Here is a 25,119-nt window from a genome sequence, read left to right as displayed (position 1 = left end):
TTATTTTCTATTACGTTAATTAACGTTAATTTTATGCACACCTTTCATTGTATCGCCTTCCATCGTTATGAATTCATAATAAGGACAATTTAGTTGCATTAAACTATTATCAGTTGTATAAAACTCAACGAAAACTAAAATAAAACTAACCAAATTATTAGTTCAGACTATCAAATAAGTGAGTCAATTTAAAAAATACAAATACTTCACAACGTATTTCTTTGGCGAAGCTATGTCTGTCACAGTTTTCGTAAACAACAAAGCGCGGGCTGAACTGAGTAAGCGGTGTTCTTTGAGACGAAACGCTTAACATCTCAAAGCAGGTTTAATAATAGAACCAAGCCGCCCAACTGTCTGCAAACGCCGCCCCACAGCGCTCATTTCATAGACACACTACTACAACTCACGAATATAAAACATTATCATGTTTCAAACTTGTATTGTTTCAAACGTGGGTTGCCAATTTAGAATTTTAACGTTCAAACTAAGTGTATTACATTTACAACGTCCTAAATTAAACGAAAAAATACCGTGCCACTAACAACATTTTGTTTTCGAGTTAGCTCATTCCTATTTTTGTGCTTCTGTAGTTAAGATTCATTCGAATCAATTTAAACCTTCGTCTGTTCCTCATACTAAAACGGTAATGTTGCGTTTCGCGGTCGAAAACGACCTTTTCGTAATGGCCAATGATGGCTTGTTGTTACCGCATTAAATGTTTATTGATTGGTCGCGACAGTACTTCGAGTGGTACGACTGCGTGCGTCATATCTGTTCCACTTTTGGGCAAAATTGTACCAAGTGAAGGCTTATACGAACCGCAGTTGCTATGAATAATAAATAATCTTCATACTTCATTGCTTCTAATCATAAATGTAGGTTAGCCAAAGTATAATTTTGAAACACAAATTGAAATTCTAAACAGACAAGCGCTTCACTGTGTGTTTCAAACTAGCGAGTTTATAATGCAATTAATTCATTTGATTTGAATTCGCAGTCACGATATGAAATAAAGCTGACCGTTCTTCTCCCGTAGGATCTATAGATATTTCATATATACCGTTTTTTGTCTTCGATTTCGAAATTATAGGTTTTTCGTCCTGCAAAGCAGTGGACGTATTCTATATACAGCAGCAACAAGACAAGGTAGATGTTGATGGGCCGAACACCAGAGCCAGATGTTAATCAAATAAACTTTACATGCATAGTTACTAGGACTTGATATTAGGGACTTTGCCCGAAAATATTAAAGGTTCGTACGTAAAACAACCGAATAAGTTATACTAGCGTCCTGAGAATTCCTGGGAAACAATGCTCTCTTAAAGTTTTTGCTTTAAAATTCATTATTCCACGTTACATAACTCCAGCGCGATTCCAAACTTGTACAACGTCCTCTATCGATTAATAGCTAATGTAAGCTCTGGTGGAATTAGTGCTACCAGATCAGGATGACAAAATTATCGAACATGGCCTAGTGAAAGGGTTTATTTCAAAAATGAACGTTAAAAATGTATTTATAATTGCTAGCTACGGCTTTCAACAAAGTTTTGTGACGTCTAATTTTATCATGAAAATCAATGTTTGCTACGGACTTTAAGCGCGTGCATCATATCATTCAGCTTTCAGTCAGTCAGAGAGTCAGTCGGTAAATTATTCGTTTGATTAAACATTCTATCTACATATGCAATTCTGCATGCAACAGACAGACTTTGCAAGTATTTTAATTTGTGATATAAACACATTTAGAGTGTTATAGAATCATTTTTATTTCGTTATATTTATAATATAAACGAAATGCATAAATCATTGTATTAAATCATAAATATCGGACATAGCCAACCTAGTTGAGGTCTTTATCTGATTGAATGACACACACATCATAAGTTTGTAAATCACATTGTAAATGTATTAAAGGTATGTATATAATTTAATTAGTTTCGAACTTTTTATTTGTGCTATAACATCTTGTCTCTTACCGAATTTTATAAGTATAGGTCAGCGGGAAATAGTTATTTAAGAGTGACAAAATAATATTTGTATAAATAATATTTGCTAATGGTATTAGCTACTTCTACGCGTTCCTTTTTTTCCTACCTATTCTAGTGACCTTGAGGGGTCATACTAGATTCACTGAACGAGTAGGTGAGCTCACGGGACTCTAACCTGAGGACGTGAGGAGACTCAGTGGGCTGTGTCTGTGGGTTAATTTACTCGCTAAAACCGAGCGACGGGTTCGATGAGAACTGTGGCCGGTGCTTGAGGTACCTAAAAGCACCGTCAATGGATCGGGAAGATCCGGAATAACGTGTTAAAACGGTAAAACGGTGCACATTTTGAATATCAAATAAACAGTATATTCATGAATGGAAAATACACATCGTTTGTAACTCTCAAACAATCTAGACTTTTGGCAGGCAATACCTATTAACTTTGTCTGGCGAAGAGCGAATGCAGTATATTTGCAGCACTGAAATGTGATTATTGACCTCCGTGTACTTTCTTTGAACCCATAATTGTAGACAAGTTCATGATCAACAAGTGCTTTCTCATAGTAATCGCTCTCACAATCCTTCTGTCTAATCTGACATAGAGAGTAGGTATTATCGAAGCAAACAAATAATTTCCTAAAAACTTGTAAAACCAAAAAAGAGGTTTTATTGAAACTCAATATTATCTAGAGTAGAAGAGTTTTTGAAGTGAAAAACTGTATCTACCCAAACAACATTGTTAATTAATTAATTGCCTACAGTCTATACCGAGCCTTTTTTTATTCTTAGCAGCCTTTCCCAAAGATTTTTTAACGATTCAATAAGTTGTTATACCAATCGAAAGAAATATTGTATATTTCGAAAATATAAACAGTTTTTATTTGATTTTTAGGTCCATTAAAAATCCAAATCACTAAAATTTTAATTAGAATAAGAACTTTCTTGTTTCTTTGAAATTACCTGCTATGTTTGAAGATGTATCATAGTTGATTTTTAACAGTTACCTCATAATCCTTGATGGAATCCAATTTGAGAGACACACTAAGCACTCCGCCTTACTCCAGTTTGCGATACTTAACAACATAACGATAAAAATATTACTCTCTATAACTATATTGTATACCACATTTCTTCGGTGGATCAATAAATTCACAAACACACAATTAGATAAAGCCTGAATTTTGTTAGGACTGAACGAAAAGTCCAATTTTAAAAAGTGGAAATTTTTTCAAAGGAAATGCTTGGTTATTTAAACAGTACACCTGACGCTTTTTATAATCCGCGCAGTAAACAAATCACAAACAACATAGGATTGGCGTCTTGTTATTTTCGCTTTGTTCAAACGAGAAACAGAAATAATTGGTCTGAGTCAAACGGCACTAGCACGCAGACGGAATGTAAAATATTGTTAAACTTTCTTATATAAAAAATACGATTCCAAATATTTAACCTTTCAAATAAAACGTATTACGCTTTGAATGTATCGCGACTGACTGTGGTGACGGTAGGTCAGTCGATGACTGACCGTGACATGAAGGGCTTGGCTTCGACACGCCTACAAGAACACACTAACCGAACTTTTAATTACGACTTTCGTGTAGTTAAGGCATAATAACAGATCGTGTTTTCAAACAATAGGGAAACGGTACGGTTTTGATTGTAAAATGATGAAAACTGCTAGCGTTAATCGGACAAACGATGATTTTGCGACTGCGTCCATACAAGTGGTTTCTAAGCGGCCGACGCTGAGGTCATGAATAAAGAAGTGTTATCGACTGATGCGGTCTCCCCCTCGAATAATTTACAAACATGACACTTCTGACCCACCAACGGCACACGTGGCTATTTTTGAACTTTCGATTTAACAATTTTTATTCTTGACGTAGATAATATCGATTAAATTGATTTTCTTTGAACTTATGGATGCTTTTAGACTCGCCGTTTACCAGAGAATAATCTTAAAACTGTTTATCTTTTCGACTCTATAACTATCTCAATATTAAATTACTTATATTATTGTTCAAATAGCAGAGCAGTATCGTGATCATAAACTCACATGATGTGTAGTGCTGCTTGGGCTACTGGCAGGAGAGTGTCTTCGAGCTGGAGCAGGCAAAGGCGCTGGTGGATGTGAAGGCGGCAGTGCCTTGCCCAAAGCGGCAGCTCCTCCTTGACCAAATAACCTGAGAACTTGCTCCGGCGATATCGGACGTTTTTTTCCATTACTCACACTCAAGTGGTTCGTGCTATTTCGTAAGCTTGTTGCGCCCACTAAAGTAAAATGAAATGTATGTATTATAATGCTGGTAATGAGTGTTGTTATCTAGCACGGATGAGTATCACAGGTCTGCCTGTCTTTTTTTATATTTTTTTTATTGAATAGTTTGGTTGGATGAGCTCACAGCCCACCTGGTGTGAAGTGGTTACCGGAGCCCATAGACATCTATAACGTAAATGCCGCCATCCACCTTGAGATATGAGTTTTAAGGTCTCAGTATATTTACAACGGCTGCCCCACCCTTCAAACCAAAACGCATTACTGCTTCACGGCAGAAATAGGCAGGGTGGTGGTGCCTACCCGTGCGGACTCACAAAGGGTCCTACCACAAGTAATTACGCAATTGATTTTTATTACTTTATATTATTATTTATATAAATTATTATCTGTCAATTTTTATACAATTAAGATACTCCTTATTCCAATGCAATCAAGATTTCTATTTCGCAATATATTTGCATTCGTTAGTTTCTATGGGCTCTGGCAGCGACTTGGCACTAGGTATACATACGGTAATTTCACCTATCCCTTTATGTCAATTTTTTTAACAAAAATGTACTTTGATATTTTATTTGTTTTACGAACAATTCTTGAACTATACCTGCAGTGCTAGCTATGTTAGTTGATCCCAGGTAAGGTGTTCTAGATAATTTCCCGGAGTAGTGATGCGAATAAGAAGCATGATGGCCGTGCGATGATGCCGGCCTTTCGATAATTGTGTACGATGTGCCCGGAGGAGAGTAGTACACGCCACCCCGGGCACGAGCACGTGCGTCTTCCGCCTCATAGCTCTGACGATTCTCTTGCAGCCACTGTCGTTAATTATCAAATAGTGAAGCAAACATCACCATCTCTTCTGCTATTATATTTATAGTTTATATTATTCACCGCAAAGAAATAAATAATGATCGTTCATTCCAAGAAGTCGACTTTAAAACAGGATATTCCTCTACGGAGGTCCACAGAATCAGAATATTTTGGATCGACATACCGGGCGTTATTCCGTTATGTGGACTAAAAGCTTTCCTCTATAAGTATGAATATTTTATTTTTATTTTTTTTATAATCGACCGGATCTCTTTGTCATCGTGCCACTGGACAACGACTTCATTAATAAGGTTTTAACCTAAAACCACTTACGTCCAGTATAGTTCATTCTTGTCAACAGTAATTTTCAAAAATGTTCAAAATCCGGAATAAGCCCTCTTGTACGATATTTGCAGAGCGCTACGATAAGACCTTCAAACAAGACCTAACAAGCTGTTACAGCAAGCAGCCGATGTCTATAGGAGGATATGCCCGCATTCCATCTCGTAGTATGCACGCTCCTCTGTCATTAGGGTTATAAAGGGGGGTTTGTTTCGATACATCGTCTTTTCGCATTAAAAGTGTACAATTTCCAAAAATATTCGAAATTGAGTTAATATGCGGAATCATTTGGTATCACCAATATCTTTCTCATAAATACTGTCAAAAGAGCGTAGTTTAGTTTTAGTTTCTTTTTTGTTTAGTTTACCTATATTTTGACTACTACTAACAAAATTAATATATAACTTTATCTTACTTTAAAAGACAGATAATGTATCTGGTAAAACAAAATAAAAAAAAATGTTGCAAAGATGATTAATATTAAAAATATCACATGTTAAACCTTTAAAAGACTCTCCTGTAAAATTGGTAAGTTTGGAGATTATACAGTTTTAATGCGAGAAGACGACATGTGTACATGGATAATCTCAGTAATAAAGTTCAAGGTTTTTTTTAAATTGAAATTTATAATTTAATGGTGAAATGATAATACCTGCTGCGAACGTGAATGCCTGGCTAGATGATGTGCGGGTGGATGTTGTGGTGTGGCAGAGCGTGTCCAGCCGTAGCCCTGTGCTGAGGAGTAGGGCGGCGGCCACCGCGAACCGAACTCCGCCAGCTCGGAACCCTCGCCGCCCTCCCCCGACCTCATGCCGGGGGTCACCCTTCCCTCTGTATACAAAAACAAGTTTAAACATTTTAAATCACATATGCTGTTAAAAAATAATAATGGTGAGTAATAGTTGGATAATTATCTTGTATACTTGATTTTAGTAACTTGTCAAGGTCATGCGAAAGTCATTTTCACAGATTTCAAGATGGACGATTAACTTAAAAATGCATGATAACAATACATTTTTTTTATTATTTTCATCCTGACTAGTATCAACCCTAACTAGTATAACAGAATAAAAATATAAAATGAAATTAATTACTAGTACGATTTGCTATACAAGTGTTTTTTTTTTTAATCTGTAGCCTTTTTTCCTAATCCCTATCCTCAATAACAGGTTCTGTAATGAGCACAGCTAATTTGTATCGCTGCCCACTTTTGCCGCATAGCAATCATTCAACAGCTGATACTCTAATATATTTGAAAAGCCCACTGAGTTCTCGCCGGATCTTCTCAGTGAGTCGCGTTTCCAATCCGGTGGTAGATTCTGCGAAGCACTGCTCTTGCTAGGGGCTAATGTGAGTAAAGTCTTGAGGTTTAAGTACCGTGAGCTCACCTACTCGCTCGGTGACGCTGGCATAACCTCTAAGGCTACTAGCTTAGATTGGAAAAAAAAACATTTGAAACTTCAACCTGGCATCCAAGGGTGAACAAAGGTGTTCATTTACAGCATGTCTATAATCACCCGATCTTCAACTGAAGTTGGGACGAGAGCTTGCTAGCATATGTATATTTAAATAGTCAAAGCGTAAAAAACCCCATCTTCATTAATATTACAATTTGAATTTCACCGAAAAACACTTTAATTCATGAATTAAATGTGCGGTTTTAAGACAAGTTGCTACAACACCGACCAATTTACCAAGTTAACCGAAACGAAACACCTGGGCTCGGTTGGATTTATGTACTGCGGGATTCCAACTCCAATTCCACTCGATAACATTTTTTCACGAACCTGAGCTTCTTCGCAGACGTCCTAAATTTATATTTAATCTAACTTTGTAAAACTGCTAGTGAAACTGTAACTTGTTCTTGGTTGATTACGATTCTAAGTGCTCTTAATTAAATTAATTTAGATGAATGTGTCTGTAATAAAACAGCTCCTATTATTCTTACTGATTTATCTAGCAAGAGCAGTTTCGTATCAACAACTCCTCAACTACTTATAAAGTACTAGCTGACCCGGCAGACTTCGTAGTGCCTGAATCGAAAAATAAAAGACCGAAATTTTTGTATAAAATAAACTTGAAACGAAAAAAAGGAATCCGTCCGACGGAGGACACATCAAAGGAAAAACAAAATTGTTATTTTTATTTAATTCCGAGCATTTTCATATTTATCCAGCTTTTAAACCTTTTCTGGACTTCAAAACAAACAATTCAAGAACAAAATTAGCCAAATCAGCTCAGCCGCTCTCGAGTTTTAGCGAGACTAACGAACAGCAATTCATTTTTATATATATAGATAATAGTTTTAATAAAAAGCATCAAGGACAATGCATACACTATTACTTTAAGTGTAATAATTACTTGCTATCACAGTATAAATTGCATTTAGTGGGGTGATAGACGTAAGCGTCCGGTGTCGCACGATCACACCACGTCCGGCCGCCCGAGCTCTTCCGACGTCGAAATGTTTATAACAAAACGAAATGCTTAATGTTATTCGTAATGTATTCTGATTAAACTAGAATTTACTGGAATTTACTAGAATTACTGGTGGTAGGACCTTTCGTGAGTTCGCGCGGGTGGGTACCACCACCCTGCCTATTTCTACCGTGAAGCAGTAATGCGTTTCGGTTTGAAGGGCGGGGCAACTGTTGTAACTATACTGAGATCTTAGAACTTATATCTCAAGGTGGGTGGCGCATTTACGTTGCAGATGTCTATGGGCTCCAGTAACCAGTTAACACCAGGTGGGCTGTGACCTCGTCCACCCATATAAGCCATAAAAAAAAATTCTTTATCGTCGCCTACATTAGACTACTCCAAAAATGGCATGTTCTTCGATTGAATGTATGTTATGTATAATGTGAATGTACTTATCTGTAAATATGTTCTAAGGGAACGGCTCGAAGTCAAACTGCTAATAAACAACTGTACTGTACTATTCGTTGGCCAGGACATACAGGCATACATTTAGTAAGCGCATCGCTTAATAGGCTCATAAATTGGAAACTCTTAAAGTAATGCAAAAGCATCTGGCGAATGCTCTCCTCGTTCCCACAAGAGCCAAGGAGGGTCTGAGCGTCACCTGTTTTATAAATTGCTCACATTATTTTAAAACGGCTGCCCCGCCCTTCAAACCGAAACGCATTACTGCTTCACGGCAGAAATAGGCAAGGTGGTGGTACCCACCCGTGTGGACACACAAGAGGTCCGGTTCATCGCTCAACACGAATGCACCGGACGTCTTATCGCTTAGGCCATGACGACTTCAAAAATTAACATCATTTATCATTTTAAAAATTAACTAATTTATAGTTTTAAGCTATTAAAATAGGTGATTCTAGATATCATGTCAGGACAAAGTATTAAATTACATGTGTAATTACGTGTGTACAATTCACACGTGGTAGAAGTGAAACCTTCCAAAATTAAAATACAATTATCCTAAACGTCTTAAGTATATGTAAAATTTTGTCATTAGTAAATAATTGTAAGGTAGCGCCCTCTGTGAATTGATATTTTATTTTCACGTATAATCCTAAATTCACTACAAGAGCTTTCATACACACGTTAGTATTAAAAAATCTTACAGATGGCGCTGTATTAAATAGTATGTATATTTCTGTCTCATTCTTTGCTGGCTTCATCCTACACATTTTTGTATTTGTGTCTCTTACCTGTCGTTTTTTCCGTTGCATCCGGTTTGAAATCACAACGATTCTAAAGAAGTTTTCACTTCAAAAATCTCACAGATGGCGCTGTATTAAATAGTATGTATATTTCTTTCTCATTCTTTGCTGGCTTCATCCTACACATTTTTGTATTTGTGTCTCTTACCTGTCGTTTTTTCCGTTGCATCCGGTTTGAAATCACAACGATTCTAAAGAAGTTTTCACTTCAATAACTATATGTGTTCTTGATACGTTTGCACATTTTTAAGTTGAATGAAACATGAACATTAAATTACTGAAACTGAGAAACTATACCTGAAATCTTCAATTCTTTATAATTTACATCTTTCAGAACAAGAGCTGTACTGATTAGATTTTTATAATGCTAATAATGTTCAGAAAGTTTCGCGGGAAATTGATAAATTCGCAAAACAATGAGTTTCAACGACTATCAGATCAGTTAATTTATATTTAAAACTTTAATGAAGTAAAACATGCACAACCACTGACTGAAAGGGGACAGTTAGGACGTATATTGCTAACAACTCTAAGAAACCCATGTCGTCAGTTGCATAACCTCCGCACTGCAGATAATTCTCTTAATGATTTCAATAATGTTATATAATAAAAAGAAAGAAATAGATATTCGAAAACTGTGTTACAACTGTCGTAAAATGTGTTTACTATCGCTTGAACAACCTTCAATGGACTTGGCATAAAAATGTATTTAAATGTTTTATAGGTATAGGTACAAGTGTTTCATGACATTCTTTTAAAATACTTAAGGGCCTCACGAGTACATATTATCTTTTGTTTCTTCATTTTTTGCGTTCGTTAAATAAACTAATAATTGATAATAAAATTACAAGAAAAAAGCTGAAATCTGCAGCCTTTTTTTTTAACGGTGGGGTGTCCGTTTATGGATTCCCGGTCGAGAGGGGTAACAGACCGGGTTATGTCGGACTCCGGCGCTTCCAGAGAAATAAAAAAATAATAAAAAAATCAACAGAAAAAAAAAAGAGAAAAATCTGAATCTGCTGCCTAAAAGCAATGTTATAACATCACTAGCTGACCCGGCAAACATTATTTTGCCATATATAAGATTTCTAGGGAATTTCTAGTGTAAAAAAAAAACTAACTTATTGTAAGTGTGTAAGGATGTGGTAAATGAGTGAAAGAGGTATGTAGTGCTGTGAACGATGAAGGAATATATAATAAAAATAACAAAACCTCATTCAACCACATAATACCTCATTATAACACAACAATGTCCAAATAAAAAAAAAAAGTTAGGGGTGGACAACTCTAATCACTTAGGGGTATGAAAAATAGATAGTAGCCGATTCTCAGGCTTACTGAATATGCATAAAAAATTTCATGAGAATCGGTCAAGCGGTTTCGGAGGAGTATGGGAACGAACATTGTGACACGAGAATTTTATATATTAGATTATAATGGTCGCTTAGGAACTACGTAACGAATAAAAGTATTCGTTAATCTAAAAACACATCGCATCATCAATACGTACGTACATACTTCATAAATTCAGAACTATAAGCAACAACATCAAATTAATACAATACGTTTCAAAAAATTCCATTTTTTTTCTGTCAATTAAAGACGGGCTCTAACCCCGTGGTAGAGCTAAACGGGCCCAGACCTGTCTCCACGCTACCACGATCACCGGGCTTCTCAGCCAGCTGGGAATTCGAAGCTCGCCCGGACGTTGCTGCCAACTCGAACCCGCAGGATACCCTGCAGGGTTAGAGTCAGCGTGAGCTCGGAAATGCTCAACCGTCGCCCAGTTTATCTTTCACAAGACGTGTATTTACAGCAACATCAAGTAGTCTTTTTAGCTCCAAACTGGCACTGGAGTGAACCCGAAACATTTATTGGATCAGGGTTTAAGCGAGATCCCTATCCCAGCTCCCAACTCGAAAGCGACTTATCGCTCTCTCTCTCTCACGTCCATCTGCTTCTACAAGTCGAGCATCGCCCATCACAATGCTCAGTAGCGACTAGTATCAGTACCCATTTGTGTGACGAAGACATGACGATGCCGTTCCCATACGTGGCAGAGGATGCTACACTGTCTTCTAGTTCCACTCACAGTGATGGCACTTCGCCAACGGCTCAGTTCCCAGTCAATGCAGGTACTGCCCGAAAAAGCTGTACTTCACTTCGCTATTTTCAAGATAATGTATTTGCCCTATTAAACTTAGTATAGAGGTATAAACCGTATCACTCTCTTATAGAGACGGCGCATCGGTATATGGCTTCAGGCACTTGTTTAACATTAGACGGGCCTTCTTAATGATCTTAAGCAAGTAAAAAGTTTTGGGATGCCTATATAAAAGGAGTATATGGGAACAACTCGTTATTTCTCTTCTGCACTGTTTCATTTCAGCCATGACGTTATAAACCCTGTTTTGTTACGTAACTACTACTCTCACCATAAAATTTTGAAAGTTTCATCCAATCAAAAATTAATTCAGAAAGAATATTGTATGTCGGAAGCTTTGACAATTTCACTTTTTTATAAAGTAAAATAACTTTGAAATTTGTAATACCATTTCACGTAATAAAAGGAAATCGCATGAGCGAACCCATTCACTTGTAATAATTTATCTCAACCAACTCAAAGACAGGCCCTGGCCAGATGCCAAAACCTCAGCGCGAAAAACTTATCTGTACTTTTCTAGCATCGTACCACTTTCTTTCGAAATACATTGTGTCTTGATTTAATAGGATTTGTATCTATCGCATGTCGAAATCGACGTCCGCAAAAATGATCGGCTTCCAGTACACCTCTCAATTTGACTAATACTCTCGCAATTCGATTCGTTGCATCTGTGCATTTTCTTATATACCATAATAAAGTTGTTCTATATTTAATAGAATGACGAAAATAATGATAGAATAATTTAGAAAGTTTGTTTATGTGAAATTGCTTAAATGTTGCAAAAGCCACAAGCAATGAAGAACTGGTCGTCGATTCGATACTAATGATATCTGTAGGTTTTTTTTAATCAAAATCTTGAACTCAAATACATTCATTTTACCCCATTCAGAGACTCGATCCAGTTTTTCTCTGTAGTCACAAGTCACCAGTTGCAGGAGTACGGATCCAAAATAAGCAAATGAAACTTCAAATTCGATTTGTTAAAACACTTCAGGCTAAGGAGGCTGCGCCTCGCAGTACAGACGCCCCCTCGCTCACTCAATTCCACGAACGCTTCTCGAGACATAATTCGATTTCCTATTTACTTTCCCGAAATAACCAGAAACGTTTACTTAACGAAATTATAATATAACAAGCACTCGTGCAATTTGTGATAAGTGATCAATCTAACCACTATTCCAGTGAAATTCTTAGGAAGATAAACTTCTCCGTTCTCTTGTGCCATGAATAACACTTCTCTTTGAATCAAGTACATATGACACGTAATGAAATTTTGTATATGTAGGGTTTTTTCTTTAATTTTAAAACAACTAATTTTTTCCACAAAATATATAAAATGTATAGAGGCAACAATGCTTTACGTTACTTACTGGCTCAAAATGAACTAAAGCAAAACAGAATAACTAAATTTAAAATAAAATACCTTCGTTTTCGGGAATGGTTTCAATAATGTATGTATATATATACGCACACGTGACTTTCAATGAAAATTTAATGTCTAAGCACAACGACTTGTTATTCCTTTTCAATAATAACTTTGAAATCAATATCAGGGTCTATAATTTCCTCATTAAGTTGTTTTTATATATATAAATTAACATAATTTCACTAAAAAGTATCATACTTTATTTTATAAAAGCTCTCTCTTTTAAAGAATAAATAATATCAAATTATTTTATCTCTTGAATACATATTTCTAGAAATAACTCTTTATTAAGCCATTTTGTATTAGGTCTCTTCACAGTAACCAATTACAGCAGTCCAATGGTTCGGAAACGAACACGAACCGGACACAACGAAATGGAAAATTTTCATGACATTCACTTCAGATAAGCGTTTCCCGAGCATGCAAAATAGACATTTGCGAAACGTAACGTATTTCACTGTACCTAAACCCCTATCCATAAAACTCTGTCCATATTAACAAACTAAATATTTTTCCGGAAAATCACTTCATTAATGGAGGTATTATTTTTCAACAACATATTTCAATACCATACCATATACGGGTATATCATTTTTAATATCATAGTTCTGATTATTAAATTCAGGCATAGATTTGAAGTTCATGAACAACCTATAGTTCTATATATAATAAACATTTAGCATGTATTCACTATGTTTGTTTAAATCCAATGAAAGATATGTCCATACAGAATTTATTTGTTTGTTTTACGGATTAGTGAACCAAATCATGTAGTTTATCGGCTTTGTTGACACGAAAACGGAATCGCTAAACAAAAACCTTACAGTCAAAAGACAATAGACATGGAGGACATTTATGACGTCACGGGAATGCCAGGCTGAGGAAGGCGGAGGCCGCGGTTCAAGGGCGAAAATCTAGGTCAATGGGACACTGACGACTTCGCACTACCGGGCTTCTTCGTTTAGCGACTTAGCAGCGATCTATTTCCTGATTAGTTTGTCATTCCATTTCGAGGCTTTAGTGTCATGCTCAGTTGTTCAGCTCAAGACGTTATTTCATATTGTTGTTTGGAGTTCGATGCTTATTTTTCAAGAGCGAGCATCAGTTGGAAAATATCATTGATAATTATAATCTACAGAAATACTCTGTGGTAACAACAAAAAATACATAAACAGACAAAAAACGAAATTCACATTATTTAATAATTACAGTGGCAACCAAATTTTCGTAAACTAAAGCAAATCTATTATACTTTTATCAACGTTTTTAATGACCTGGAGGTATATTTTAGTTATTGAGTTAAAATATTAATTCAAAATATGTCGGTACCGTTTTCGTTTATTGCTTGACCAATCGAATGGAATTTCTGGTCGCTGGGCAGAGACAAAGTTTCCAATCGACTAACGTATTCTGCTATAGATCAAAGACAGCCTGTTTCGTAACGGAAATGAACGTTTTTCCGTCGATTATGTTTTTCGCTGCGATTTTCACATCCAGCCCCACCCTAAAATTACTTTATGGAGTATTTCAAGTTAATACACCTAATGAAGTTGCGTGTATGAGAGCGATTTTTATATTAAACTAGCTGACCCGGCAGACTTCGTAGTGCCTCAATCGATAAATAAAATACCTAAACCTTTGTATAAAATAAACTTATACCAAACGATAGGAATTCGTCTGACGGGGCACACATCAAAGGGAAAACAAATATGTTATTTTTATTTAATTCCGAGCATTTTCATATTTATCTACCTTTTAAACCTTCTCTGGACTTCCACAAATAATTCAAGACCAAAATTAGCCAAATCGGTCCAGCCGTTCTCGTGTTTTAGTGAGACTAACGAACAACAATTTTTTATATATATAGATAAGTATTTAATGGTGAAAGGCATATAATATAATGTTATATTTCATCTGACGTGATTTTTGTTCAAAAAATAGGTATCTCATAATTTTTGCACTGAGTTCGTAGATGATTCTACGCTGTGCTTTGTTTTAAGCTACATTAGAATTAGTAGAGGAGCTCTCGACCTTATAATTCCTATAACACTCAACCTTATAATTCATATAACATACCCATACCACTGTTGCATCGTCATCTAAATTATATTAATAAATACATTATACTATTTTGTATTTATTTCTTTTCTGTTTAATTAATCACGGCTATATCGCATAAAACTTATACTGCTTATGACTATGACGCTTATGTGGGCCAAAAACTTTGAATTTCCATCATCTTTAAATAAGTAGCAAAACTTTTTTTTTATATTTATGCCAAAATTTAAATCTCACATTCAATAGTAAATATGTAAAAGGGTAAAAATATGTAAAAAACGTAGTTACAAAAAACAGTGCAACGTTTTCTCACATAAAAAGTTTTCCGTAGCCTTTAGATCACTTGGCCGGTGCGTGATTTTCCGGTGGCGTGCCCAATTATTATTTACAAACTTAGGTAACGATTTCTTTAGAGGAAAACGCCCTTTTCATGCAATTTCATGAGTCATTACGTCGTCTATGGTACGTGAAGCAAACATAGTGTAGTTCAGATTAATTAAAAGTAACAAAGAAACATATTAATAGATTGAAAAACAAAGATTACTTAATGCTACTGAAGCGTCGCCTGCCAGATGATTGTACTATAACGAAAACCTTTTCTGGAATACCATTAAGAACTGTACCAAGTTTAATCTGCTTCGGATGAAGCTTAGGTTGAATCCCAAAAGAAAACATTCATAATTGTGACAGTTTGAGTTTTTCCTAAACAACTGTAGTATTGAGGCAAACAAAACAGTAATAATAATTAAATATTAAAGCGAATAATAATTATCCATCCGTCTATCCATTTATTTATTCTTATTTTTTGTCATTATAATAAATAATAACAAAACTAATAATAATCCAATATCCAGTCCAACAATTACTTTCAGAAGGAGAGTGTTTTTCTTTACATTATTTTTGCATTATTTATGTAAACAAGCCTAAGGCCTGCCTGGTGCTAAGTGGATATCTGCGACACCGCAACCTTAATACCACCCACGTGAGTTTGAGCCCACCCAGCAAACCGGACCGCATGACTGCGCTATATGTAGGTATATTACGAGTCGGTATTTGTGCGGACTCATGATATGCGCCACCATCACTAATTTACAAATATTTAGTTTAATTTTTATTACACGATATTATTCCTTCACCGTAGAAAGTCATTCGTTAACAGTCATTTTAAGTATGATGTTTTTAAAGTACGAAAAAATCGTAATTGATACAAGCACACCGGAATTCTTACTAACTCTTATTAACCCTTAAGTCACGACGATTGTAATAATTAAAAAAAAAACTAGTTTAATAAGTAGATAAAGCTATTTACTATCTAATATTAGAAAAAGATTTCATGAGAACTTCGAACAAAACCAACGACTTTAGAATTACGAACTTTTAACTCATATTTAATTACCATTTATTTGGAACTGAAGGAAACATTTTTGTAAGTAATTTTAAAAATAGAAATAAGCTAAAATATTAACCTTTTATTGAACTGATGGAATTTTACTGGTGGTACGACCTCTTGTGAGTTCGCACAGGTAGGTACCACCACTCTGTGAAGCAATAATGAGTTTCGGTTTGAAGGGTGAGGCATACGTTGTAACTATACTGAGACCTTAGAACTTATCTTATGGTAGGTAGCGGCATCTACGTTGTAGATGTCTATGGGCTCCGGTAACCACTTAACACCAGGTGTGCCGTGAGGCCGTCCACCCACCTAAGCAATAAAAAAGAAAGAAAGAACTGAAGAGCGTAGGCGGAAAACTGTCAGGACCAGGAAATTGAAACGTATTTCTTCCGATAATAGTGCGTGGGACAATAGAAACTCGAAACCATTAAAGGTTTAAAATAAAAACATTTCCTCAAAATATATATTAATTTTAACATTTTTTGTGTCGCTAATAAGTGAATGAGTTTGTAAAATCTCAATATATACTGTACTGTACAAACCACCCTTTAAAACGGAACCCGTGACTACTTACGTGACAAAAAGTATATTACAATTCAATTGAGGTTTAGGCCCCGTGCCACTGAGTAGACGGTAGATTCCGTGACTTAAATCCTCAGTCTAAGCTATAAAATGTATAAACGTAGCATTTGAAAATTTACTATCACACTCACATTATGCACTACCCGAAAGTTTTAATGAAATAACATAAAACTTTATAACCATATCGTTATCTTGGGCTATAATGTATAATATGAGCATGAAAACTCTGCACATCTTTCATATTTACGTACATACACAACTTGCTCTATTAATAGCTCAGGAAATTAGAGCAGCCACAGACAAACATTCACATAACAAGATTGCGGCTTATTGTTCGCAACAGCACTGCCCTATATAAGGTCATTAAACTTGATTTATGATCTGAATCGCTCAATATGATTATTGTTTATTCAATTAGTAGATATTAAAGGAGTCAATGAGGAGTTATATTCACAATAAATTATTTGTATTAAATATGGATATCTATATCTGTATTTACTGGTGGTAGGACCTCTTGGGAGTCCGCGCGGTTGGGTACCACCACCCCGCCTATTTCTGCCGTGAAGCAGTAATGCGTTTCGGTTTGAAGCGTGGGGCAGCCGTTGTAACTATACTGAGACCTTAGAACTTATATCTCAAGGTGGGTGGTGTAGATGTCTATGGGCTCCAGTAACCACTTAACGCCAGGTGGGCTGTGAGCTCGTCCACCCATCTAAGCAATAAAAATAAAAAAAGTCTCCGTTCTATGGGGTGACAAGCTAGAAACATGTTCATAAGATTATTGGTAAATTAAATCTTTCACGATAGTGCTGCCACTGTATTTTAATAATTGTATTGTCTTGTCGACATCTTTTCTTTAACGTAAGTAATGAACGGTTTAAATTATAACACTAGCCATAATTTCGTCGAATTTCAGACTCGTTACCCTTTGAAACTCAAGTATTACATCAAGCATATAAAGTTTGAGGAAACTCAGTTATGCTTTAAAAAATTATGCAAAAACTTTACTAGCTATACACAGATCACATAAAAAAAATGCTATTTTAGTCTTGTTACATATTTCGAAAATACTGTATTCATGAGATTTTCCCGATTCAAATTTTCGTAACATTTCTACATTAAAAGTGCTACGCATATTATTTGAGCCCAACGTGCACTTAAAGTATGAATATTAACGACTCGTTGTCAGAAGAAAAAAATACTCTTAATTCTAGTCACGTATTACGGTACTTCACCTATTCATAATCATAAGAATGAGACCGAATTATAATTTAGAACACGGTATCGCACTCATAGTTAAAGCTACCATGAATACCTTGCAGCCTAACCTCGTATATTTGGGACTGGAGTGATTTTCAATTTATTTCCTAAAAAAATAGTTTGTGTAAAATTTGTGTAAAATTAAGGCAACCGCTCGAAAAAACACAGTATTGGGAATACTCGTAAACACCACTATTGCCGATTCAGCTGATAATTTTAAATACGTGGGTGTTCGATCTCGGCGTCAACAACGGCTACAGCAACTTATCCATTATCATGTTCCGTAGTATTAGTATTCTTACCACGTTCTCTAATTCTTAAATCGATTGTTCTTATGTTAGGTCAGGCTAGGTTAGGCATGCTATGATACACGATAATACTAACGCTGTACCTACCGATTGCTTTCTGGAAACTCTCTGTCCGACAATATTTTTTTATGATTTAAAGATTACTGGCTATCCTGAGGCCTTTCCAGTTTGACCAGGACAGAAGGGCGAGCAAAGGCTCAGCCAGGAGGGCTGGAATTAGCTAACAGTTGCTCGAGCGCCTCCGAAGGAGAACTAACAACTCAAGAGCATCAGTTTCGCGGAAAAATCTACTACCGGATCGGATAACGACCCGCTGAAGATCTGGCGAGGAACTCAGGGGGCAGATGCATGGTTAGGTTGCACGACGAGCACTTTGCGGAGTTCGATGAGTACGGTTACCGGGGTCCCTAAGCCGGTTCCTAGTGTTAGAGCTGAAGGCATCTAATGCAAGAGTTATTGGATCTGATGGATTCGTAAGGACGTAAAAAAAAAAAGTTTTGTTTTTGCAAGTTACTCGGTTTCGAATGGTTGTTTTTCTTTATTTTAACGAACAAAAAAATGTTATCTTGGATTTTTTTTAAAATAACTATAGATTATTTCCAGTAGGACTTTCACTCCAATGAGTTTTTCCTTTCCAACCCATTTAGTTCAATCTAAGGGAATTCTGAATATATTTAAAACACCTCGGATTAGTCACATTATGACGCATAATATTCAGATAATTAAATTACTATTAACATCGCAGAATATGTAAATTTAATTTGCCACAGCTAATTTCCACAACACAGTAAAATAACTCATATGGTTCACCGACTTGAATACAAAATAAGTTCGCGTGCCAAAAAGAACTGAAAACACTTATTTCCGTTTAAATCTACAATTTTATAGCAACGTTTGTATTTCGAAATTAAATGGTGAAAAAATGTAAATTGAATTTGTAAAACACTAAACAAACGAGGAAAGAATTTTAAGTTTTAACATGCTTTTGCACCAAATGCATAATTTTCTTTATTTTAAAATTCAGATGTGTAGGTATTTTTGTTATAATTGCTATTATAAATTGCTTAATAAATAAGATTAAGCGTCGTTACAATTTTTTTAATAACCAAAATAAGATAAGAAAATATTTAATTAACATAGAATATACTTGCATACAAAGCTGCTACATATTAATTTTCTAACTTAATGTTTTGGAAGTTATGACGTCACTAAAAGCACATCAGACATGATTAAATTTTGATGAATCGTAGATTCGTCTTGATTAACTAATTCTAAGGTTTAAAATTAAATTGTCTTAAGACTATTTTTAGTCCTGTGTGTCTCGCTAAAGGATAAAGGTCGTGGTCCTGAACGTGACGGAAAGAACTAAGCGTGTATTGAAGGAACTGACCCCTAAAGCGGCATTTTAAGCTACATTAGATAAAAGTAAAGTTTATGTAGCCCTTTTTCATACGTCAAAAGGGCTGTGAATAGAAAAAACTTGTTGAAAAACATGTTATAATGAAAGTCGCAATGTTAGAAAATTATCCCAAGTGTAAACCCAAAATTCACATATATTTTTAATAAACTGATGAATCTACATCACAACCAGACTATGAGCGATAACTATTATCCAAATACAACTGAAGAATGACAGATTTAATCACATAGATCTGAAACTAGGCCATCCACCAAATCCAGTCTTTCCGTACTTACCTAAAAAGCGAATTAGCTGGAAGGTTTTCAATCACTTTTTTATATTAAATTTATTATTTTTTGGGACTTCTATACGTATTTTTTTGTCTCCTGTCTTCATCCTTCGCCGCCATATTGAAAAAATGGCGCTCAAAAATATTTTTTGGCGATATCTCTTTACCAACTGTATATTAAAATTTGTAGTTGTAATAAAAATAAGATACAAATTGTTATATGAAAATGACTGAAGAATGAGTAAAGAAAGTAAACTATAGATAAATGTTAAGCAAAACGTCAAAACTGATTTTATACTAACAAAAATATTGTATCCCTTGGCACTCCATCGCGGAAATCACAGCCCGTCTTGAGACGAGGATACAAGAATCCTTACATATGTTTGTTAGTAAAATCATCAAAGATTTAAACTTCTAGGTTTCGGCGGATTAGCTCCGAACAGAGAATTCCGCTTTTCAAAATACTAACAGAAGAAGAACACTATGAAACTGAAATCGTTAATTGCTAAATGGCATTCGAAGCACTGCACTGGCACTTCATAGCTCTCTGTCAATTTATATATTTATGAACTGTTCTATAGTATAAGCTGCAATTAGAACATCGTCCATTCTGTTAGTAATAGATAAGTCAAACAAATTTCACGGCTTACAGTGTAAATAAAAATCAGAAGCGCATACAAGATTTTTGTAAATTTTGTCAATTTTCTGAAGCTTTACTAAATAATATATTCAAACGCTGGGGGTATTTGGTATTTGTCTGTCGGTTATATTTGTCAAAAGAAAATATTACCCGAAAACCCTGTTTGCCTCTTCACTCGGAAGGTCGAATTGGTCCCGGTTTACAGCGAGTGCCAGTTGCTGAAGCATCGTAACCGGGCCTGCCGGTAATGGGCACTAACTTTTTACTGCTCTTCGGTACACACTTTACCCATAAAAAGTCCAATAAGCCTGTTTCGAGGAGCCTACTGGATTACAGAAAATTAATTTATCTTGTGATTAATTCACCAAAAATTAGCTATATTCAGATAGGAATACTAGCTGAGCGTCACATGAAATTTACTTGTCACAAAAATCGAGCTGACGCGAGACGTTTCTCATTACAAAAATGTGAAAATAGAAAAAACCTGCCATTAAATTTTGCACGAATTTATTGTTCATATTATTCAGTTAATCGTTAAAGTTAATAGGCTTTCCAATATCAATAAGTCAATCTAGTGAGTGAGTTTAGAGGGTTAAGTTTACAGCACGCTTTATGCGCATTGCGTGCGCGCTGGTCTCCCGTCACGCGATGTTGTGTCACGTGAAACTGTTGTTATTTGCTGATATTATAAAAACTTGCTAGCTCGAATGCAGTCAGCATTTACGTCTATAGAAAATCAAATCTTTTAATTTCATTAAAGTATTTATTTATTAAAGCGGTTTCAGCTCCTATATTTTTTCATTACTTAGATGATGAGTGGATGAGCTCACGGCCTACCTGATGTTAAGTGCGTAACCTTAGCCCATAGATATCAACAATGTAAATACCGCCACCCTCTAGGACACATAAGTTCTAAGTATGAATTTTATAGTGCAGCGGTTGCCCCACCCTTAAATCCGAAATACTGCTTCACAGCAGAAATAGGTAGGTTAGTGGTTCCTATCATAAAACACAATTCCGTTACCCTAGACACTGTACACCTGTTTCCATTTTGAGGAATAAAAGTCATGGTTTCAATTCGTTACAGTGTTATTAGAATTTAAAAGATTATAAAGGAATTTAATAAAGAAAACTTTATATTACAATTTAATGAAAATCCAAATTTTGTTTCTGCTCTAAAAGCATTATTACAAAGTCTGATTTTAAAAAGTCTTAGCAAAGAACAGTTCCAATTTAGAAGGCGGTGTTAAAGTTCTAAGCTTAAAGAATGTATTTGTGAGCGATTATTTTACATCACAAGAAAACACAAATATGAAATCTATACTAGTATTATAAAGCTGAAGAGTTTGTTTGTTTGAACGCGCTAATCTCAGGAATTACTGATCCGATTTGAAAAATTATTTCAGTGTTAGATAGCCCTTTTATCGAGGAAGTCTATAGGCTATATAACATCACTCTAAGACCAATACAAGAGGAGCACCAATAAAAAATGTTTCAAAATCGGGGCTATTTTTACCTTTTGAGAGCTTCCGCTGCGTGCAGAACGGTTAAAGTTTTGCTAAAGTAATGTATGACAGAATTGTTCCCCTTTAAAAGATCTATAAAAAAGCCCCGACAGTATATGTCTATATGTTAAGGTTGGCTCACTATAACGTTTTTTATGCTAACCAAATTTGTTCTAAAATAATTTGTGAATTATTCCACGCGGACAAAGTCGCGGGCAAAAGCTAGTAGTTCATAAGTTAGTTGAGTAATCTGAACAAAATTGGTTTTCTTTTACATTCATACTGAGTTTGGTTTTTGGGTGAGGCTTTACGACTGAACGTGAATATCTATTAATATGTCTCGTAACTTAGTGGGTGCGCCATAATCAGATTGCGGTATTTGTAGAGCTTCGCTAGGGACTGGCATCGGCCGCTCCCATAGCATAAACTAATCAGGTGGTCATCAACAAAAAGACCTCAACTTTATTTACTTACTTTACATAACAAATACGTCTATAACTATAACTTAACATGCTCGATCAATCAAGTGTATACAAATTAAAAAAAAACACACTGAAAACTCCCTTCATTGAAATCATCAAATATTCATCTATACCTAATCAATTCAAATAACAATTAATTTTTAAATGAGTTATTTTAATGTCAAATAGAGTTCAAATTTATTTGCTTTATACATATATTATAACTATAGTATGAGTAGATAGATACAAAATGTTTTTTTTTTTATTTACTTAAAAAGAAGACTAAATCTCACCTTATTATTTCATTTTAAATGTATTTCTGGTGTTTCACATGTCGCCCGCCAGCGCCGCACAAAACCTTCGCATGTCACATATTATTGAGACTAATAACATACACGCACGTGGCACAACTACTGCAATAACGCTACAAGATACGTATATTTATGAATGGAGTGCAAGAGACGGCGGTCCTTTAACGCGCGTGTTCGTATTGTTGTGGAAGGTTGCCAGAATCGTAAGGTTCTCCTCGATGCGAGTCTTCGGTGTGGAGTGGCGCGGACGAGCGCGCGAGGTTGTCGGGCGGACGGTGTTGCGCGACTGCGCGCTGCTGGAGTTCCTCTGAAGCTCCGTTCGATACGCTGGCCATGAAAATTTCAGCCGAGCTCCTGTCAACCGGTGGATGGCGGTACGCAGGTATCGCACGCCAACCTTCTCTGTAAAACTAACTACTTCGATACGCTTCCTTCAAATTTAATAATCAAAATAAAGAAAGCACATTGCATAATATTAGTGCAGGAAACAATACTTGTAAATAAAAAAGACTTAGGTATCGCATTTTGAGGCCAAACTTACGTAATGATGATCTATTCGGTTATTTATCAAAGGATTCAGATATTTACTGGCCGTAGATTTTTTACTGCTGGTAGGACCTCTTGTGAGTCCGCGCGGGTAGGTACCACCGCCCTGCCTATTTCTGCCGTGAAGCAGTAATGCGTTTCGGTTTTAAGGGTGGGACAGCCGTTGTAACTATACTTGAGACCTTAGAACTTATATCTCAAGGTGGGTGGCGCATTTACGGTGTAGATGTCTATGGGCTCCAGTAACCACTTAACACCAGGTGGGCTGTGAACTCGTCCACCCATATAAGCAATAAATAAAAAATATATGTACCCTGACTACCTCAAGCTAGGGCTACTAGTTCTTTCGCATGATCTCTCTGTAACAGCTGTTTCATCACCTAATTGGTAATTACTCTCCTCGTAATCCCAAGCAGTGGTATAAGACGCTATGGTATAATAAGCACTGGCGGCGAGGTATATTATGAGCCAGCACGGATCTTTACCATCGTTCTGTTGCTCATGCACTCATGCACTCCGGGGGAACTATGACTTAACGTCTTGGTAGCTATTGCTTGGCATCACGTTATGGTTTCAATAGTCTCCGTTAATCAATTAATATCAGGCGAACCGTGAACTCGTTCACAAATCTAAGTTTAAAGTATCGTACATTTATGAGAATAGTAGAAATCATCTCCGAATCGCCCACAACAATGCTGATGTGTCGAAATCATAAATTAATAAAATGTCTGAATAAATAATCTTGAGACATCTGATCTTTAATCATATTCGAAAATGACAGTTCTAAAATACTCGCATCTGCCCATTCTCTTCCTAATTGAATCGGAAAAAACGAACAGTTACTACCATACATGTTACTGGTTAGTTACTGATTATTTTGCAACAATTGACTTTGAACTACGTTTTTGAAATTGAAATTGAAGTCGCTTTGGATCCGGAGTCAACATACAGTCCGGTCCAGTTATCGGACAGTCCAGATGCTTCCTCCAGGCGAAAAACTGCAGTTAGTTGTTGGAGCCGCCATGACTCGCTTTCGAACAATGGCCAACCGTCTACGTGAGCGTCCTTGACGCATTACACCTTGGCGGCAGCCACATCAGTGGCCTGAAGGCGTTATTAAGCTGTATGCACAAAGTTTTATAGAACTTTTTTGTATGCTAACTACACGTGTAAAAAGACTGGTAATATAACTTCACTTGCGCCATCCAACGTGCAAACCTACGAGGCAGCATATTGACAACGCCCTGCTCTCTCTTTCCATGTCGACGTTTCAGCAAACCCATGTTCCAGATATTGAAAATTAGATAAAGAGCAAATCCATTTGAGCCACAAGTGGAACAATTATGTTTTTGATCTTTTTTTTTCAAATAGTCAGCGCCTCATCTTGTTCATAAATATATTTTAGCTAGAACCTAATCTTGAGTCTGGTGTTGCATTTCCAGCGATCTTTTTTGCCACGTACCATCCGGCTTTAGAATGAGCTCCTCTCCACGATGTTTCCCGAACGCTATGACGTCCATTGGCGACGGTAACCACTCACTATCAAGTGGGTCGTATGCTCGTCAGCCTAAAAAGGCAATAAAAAAGGCTTAGCCATCATATATGTATGAAAAATAAATTGTAATAGAATGAAATTAACTTCACAGATAATAATTTGGTTAATAATAAAACAA

At 35.9% G+C, this 25,119-nt stretch overlaps 1 protein-coding gene across 4 annotated transcripts in view; it reads right to left on the bottom strand.

Annotated features, from left to right (window-relative positions):
* Positions 1-23,208, bottom strand: part of dysc (whirlin protein dyschronic) — a 92,270-nt gene extending 69,062 nt beyond the window's left edge. For 3 of the 4 annotated variants that reach the window (XR_016325811.1, XM_089740378.1, XM_089740381.1), the window contains exons 1-4: positions 22,883-23,206; positions 6,068-6,246; positions 4,868-5,078; positions 4,045-4,259 (exon numbers count right to left, since the gene is read on the bottom strand). Coding sequence is in view for 3 of the 4 variants with exons in the window: in XM_089740378.1 (XP_089596504.1) it covers positions 4,045-4,259; positions 4,868-5,078; positions 6,068-6,226 (585 nt within the window). In the remaining variant the exon portion in view is untranslated. Of the gene's footprint in view, positions 1-4,044; positions 4,260-4,867; positions 5,079-6,067; positions 6,247-22,882 lie in introns of all 4 variants that reach the window. The other variant, XM_089740380.1, reaches the window with a different exon arrangement.
* Between the last annotated feature and the right edge of the window lie 1,911 nt (positions 23,209-25,119).

The sequence above is a fragment of the Bombyx mandarina genome, chromosome 04, assembly GCF_030267445.1.
Source record: "Bombyx mandarina strain Sakado chromosome 04, ASM3026744v2".
Taxonomy (NCBI): Eukaryota; Metazoa; Arthropoda; class Insecta; order Lepidoptera; family Bombycidae; genus Bombyx; species Bombyx mandarina.
Note: the sequence above shows the minus strand (reverse complement) of the source record. Positions and strands in the feature narration are given on the sequence as shown.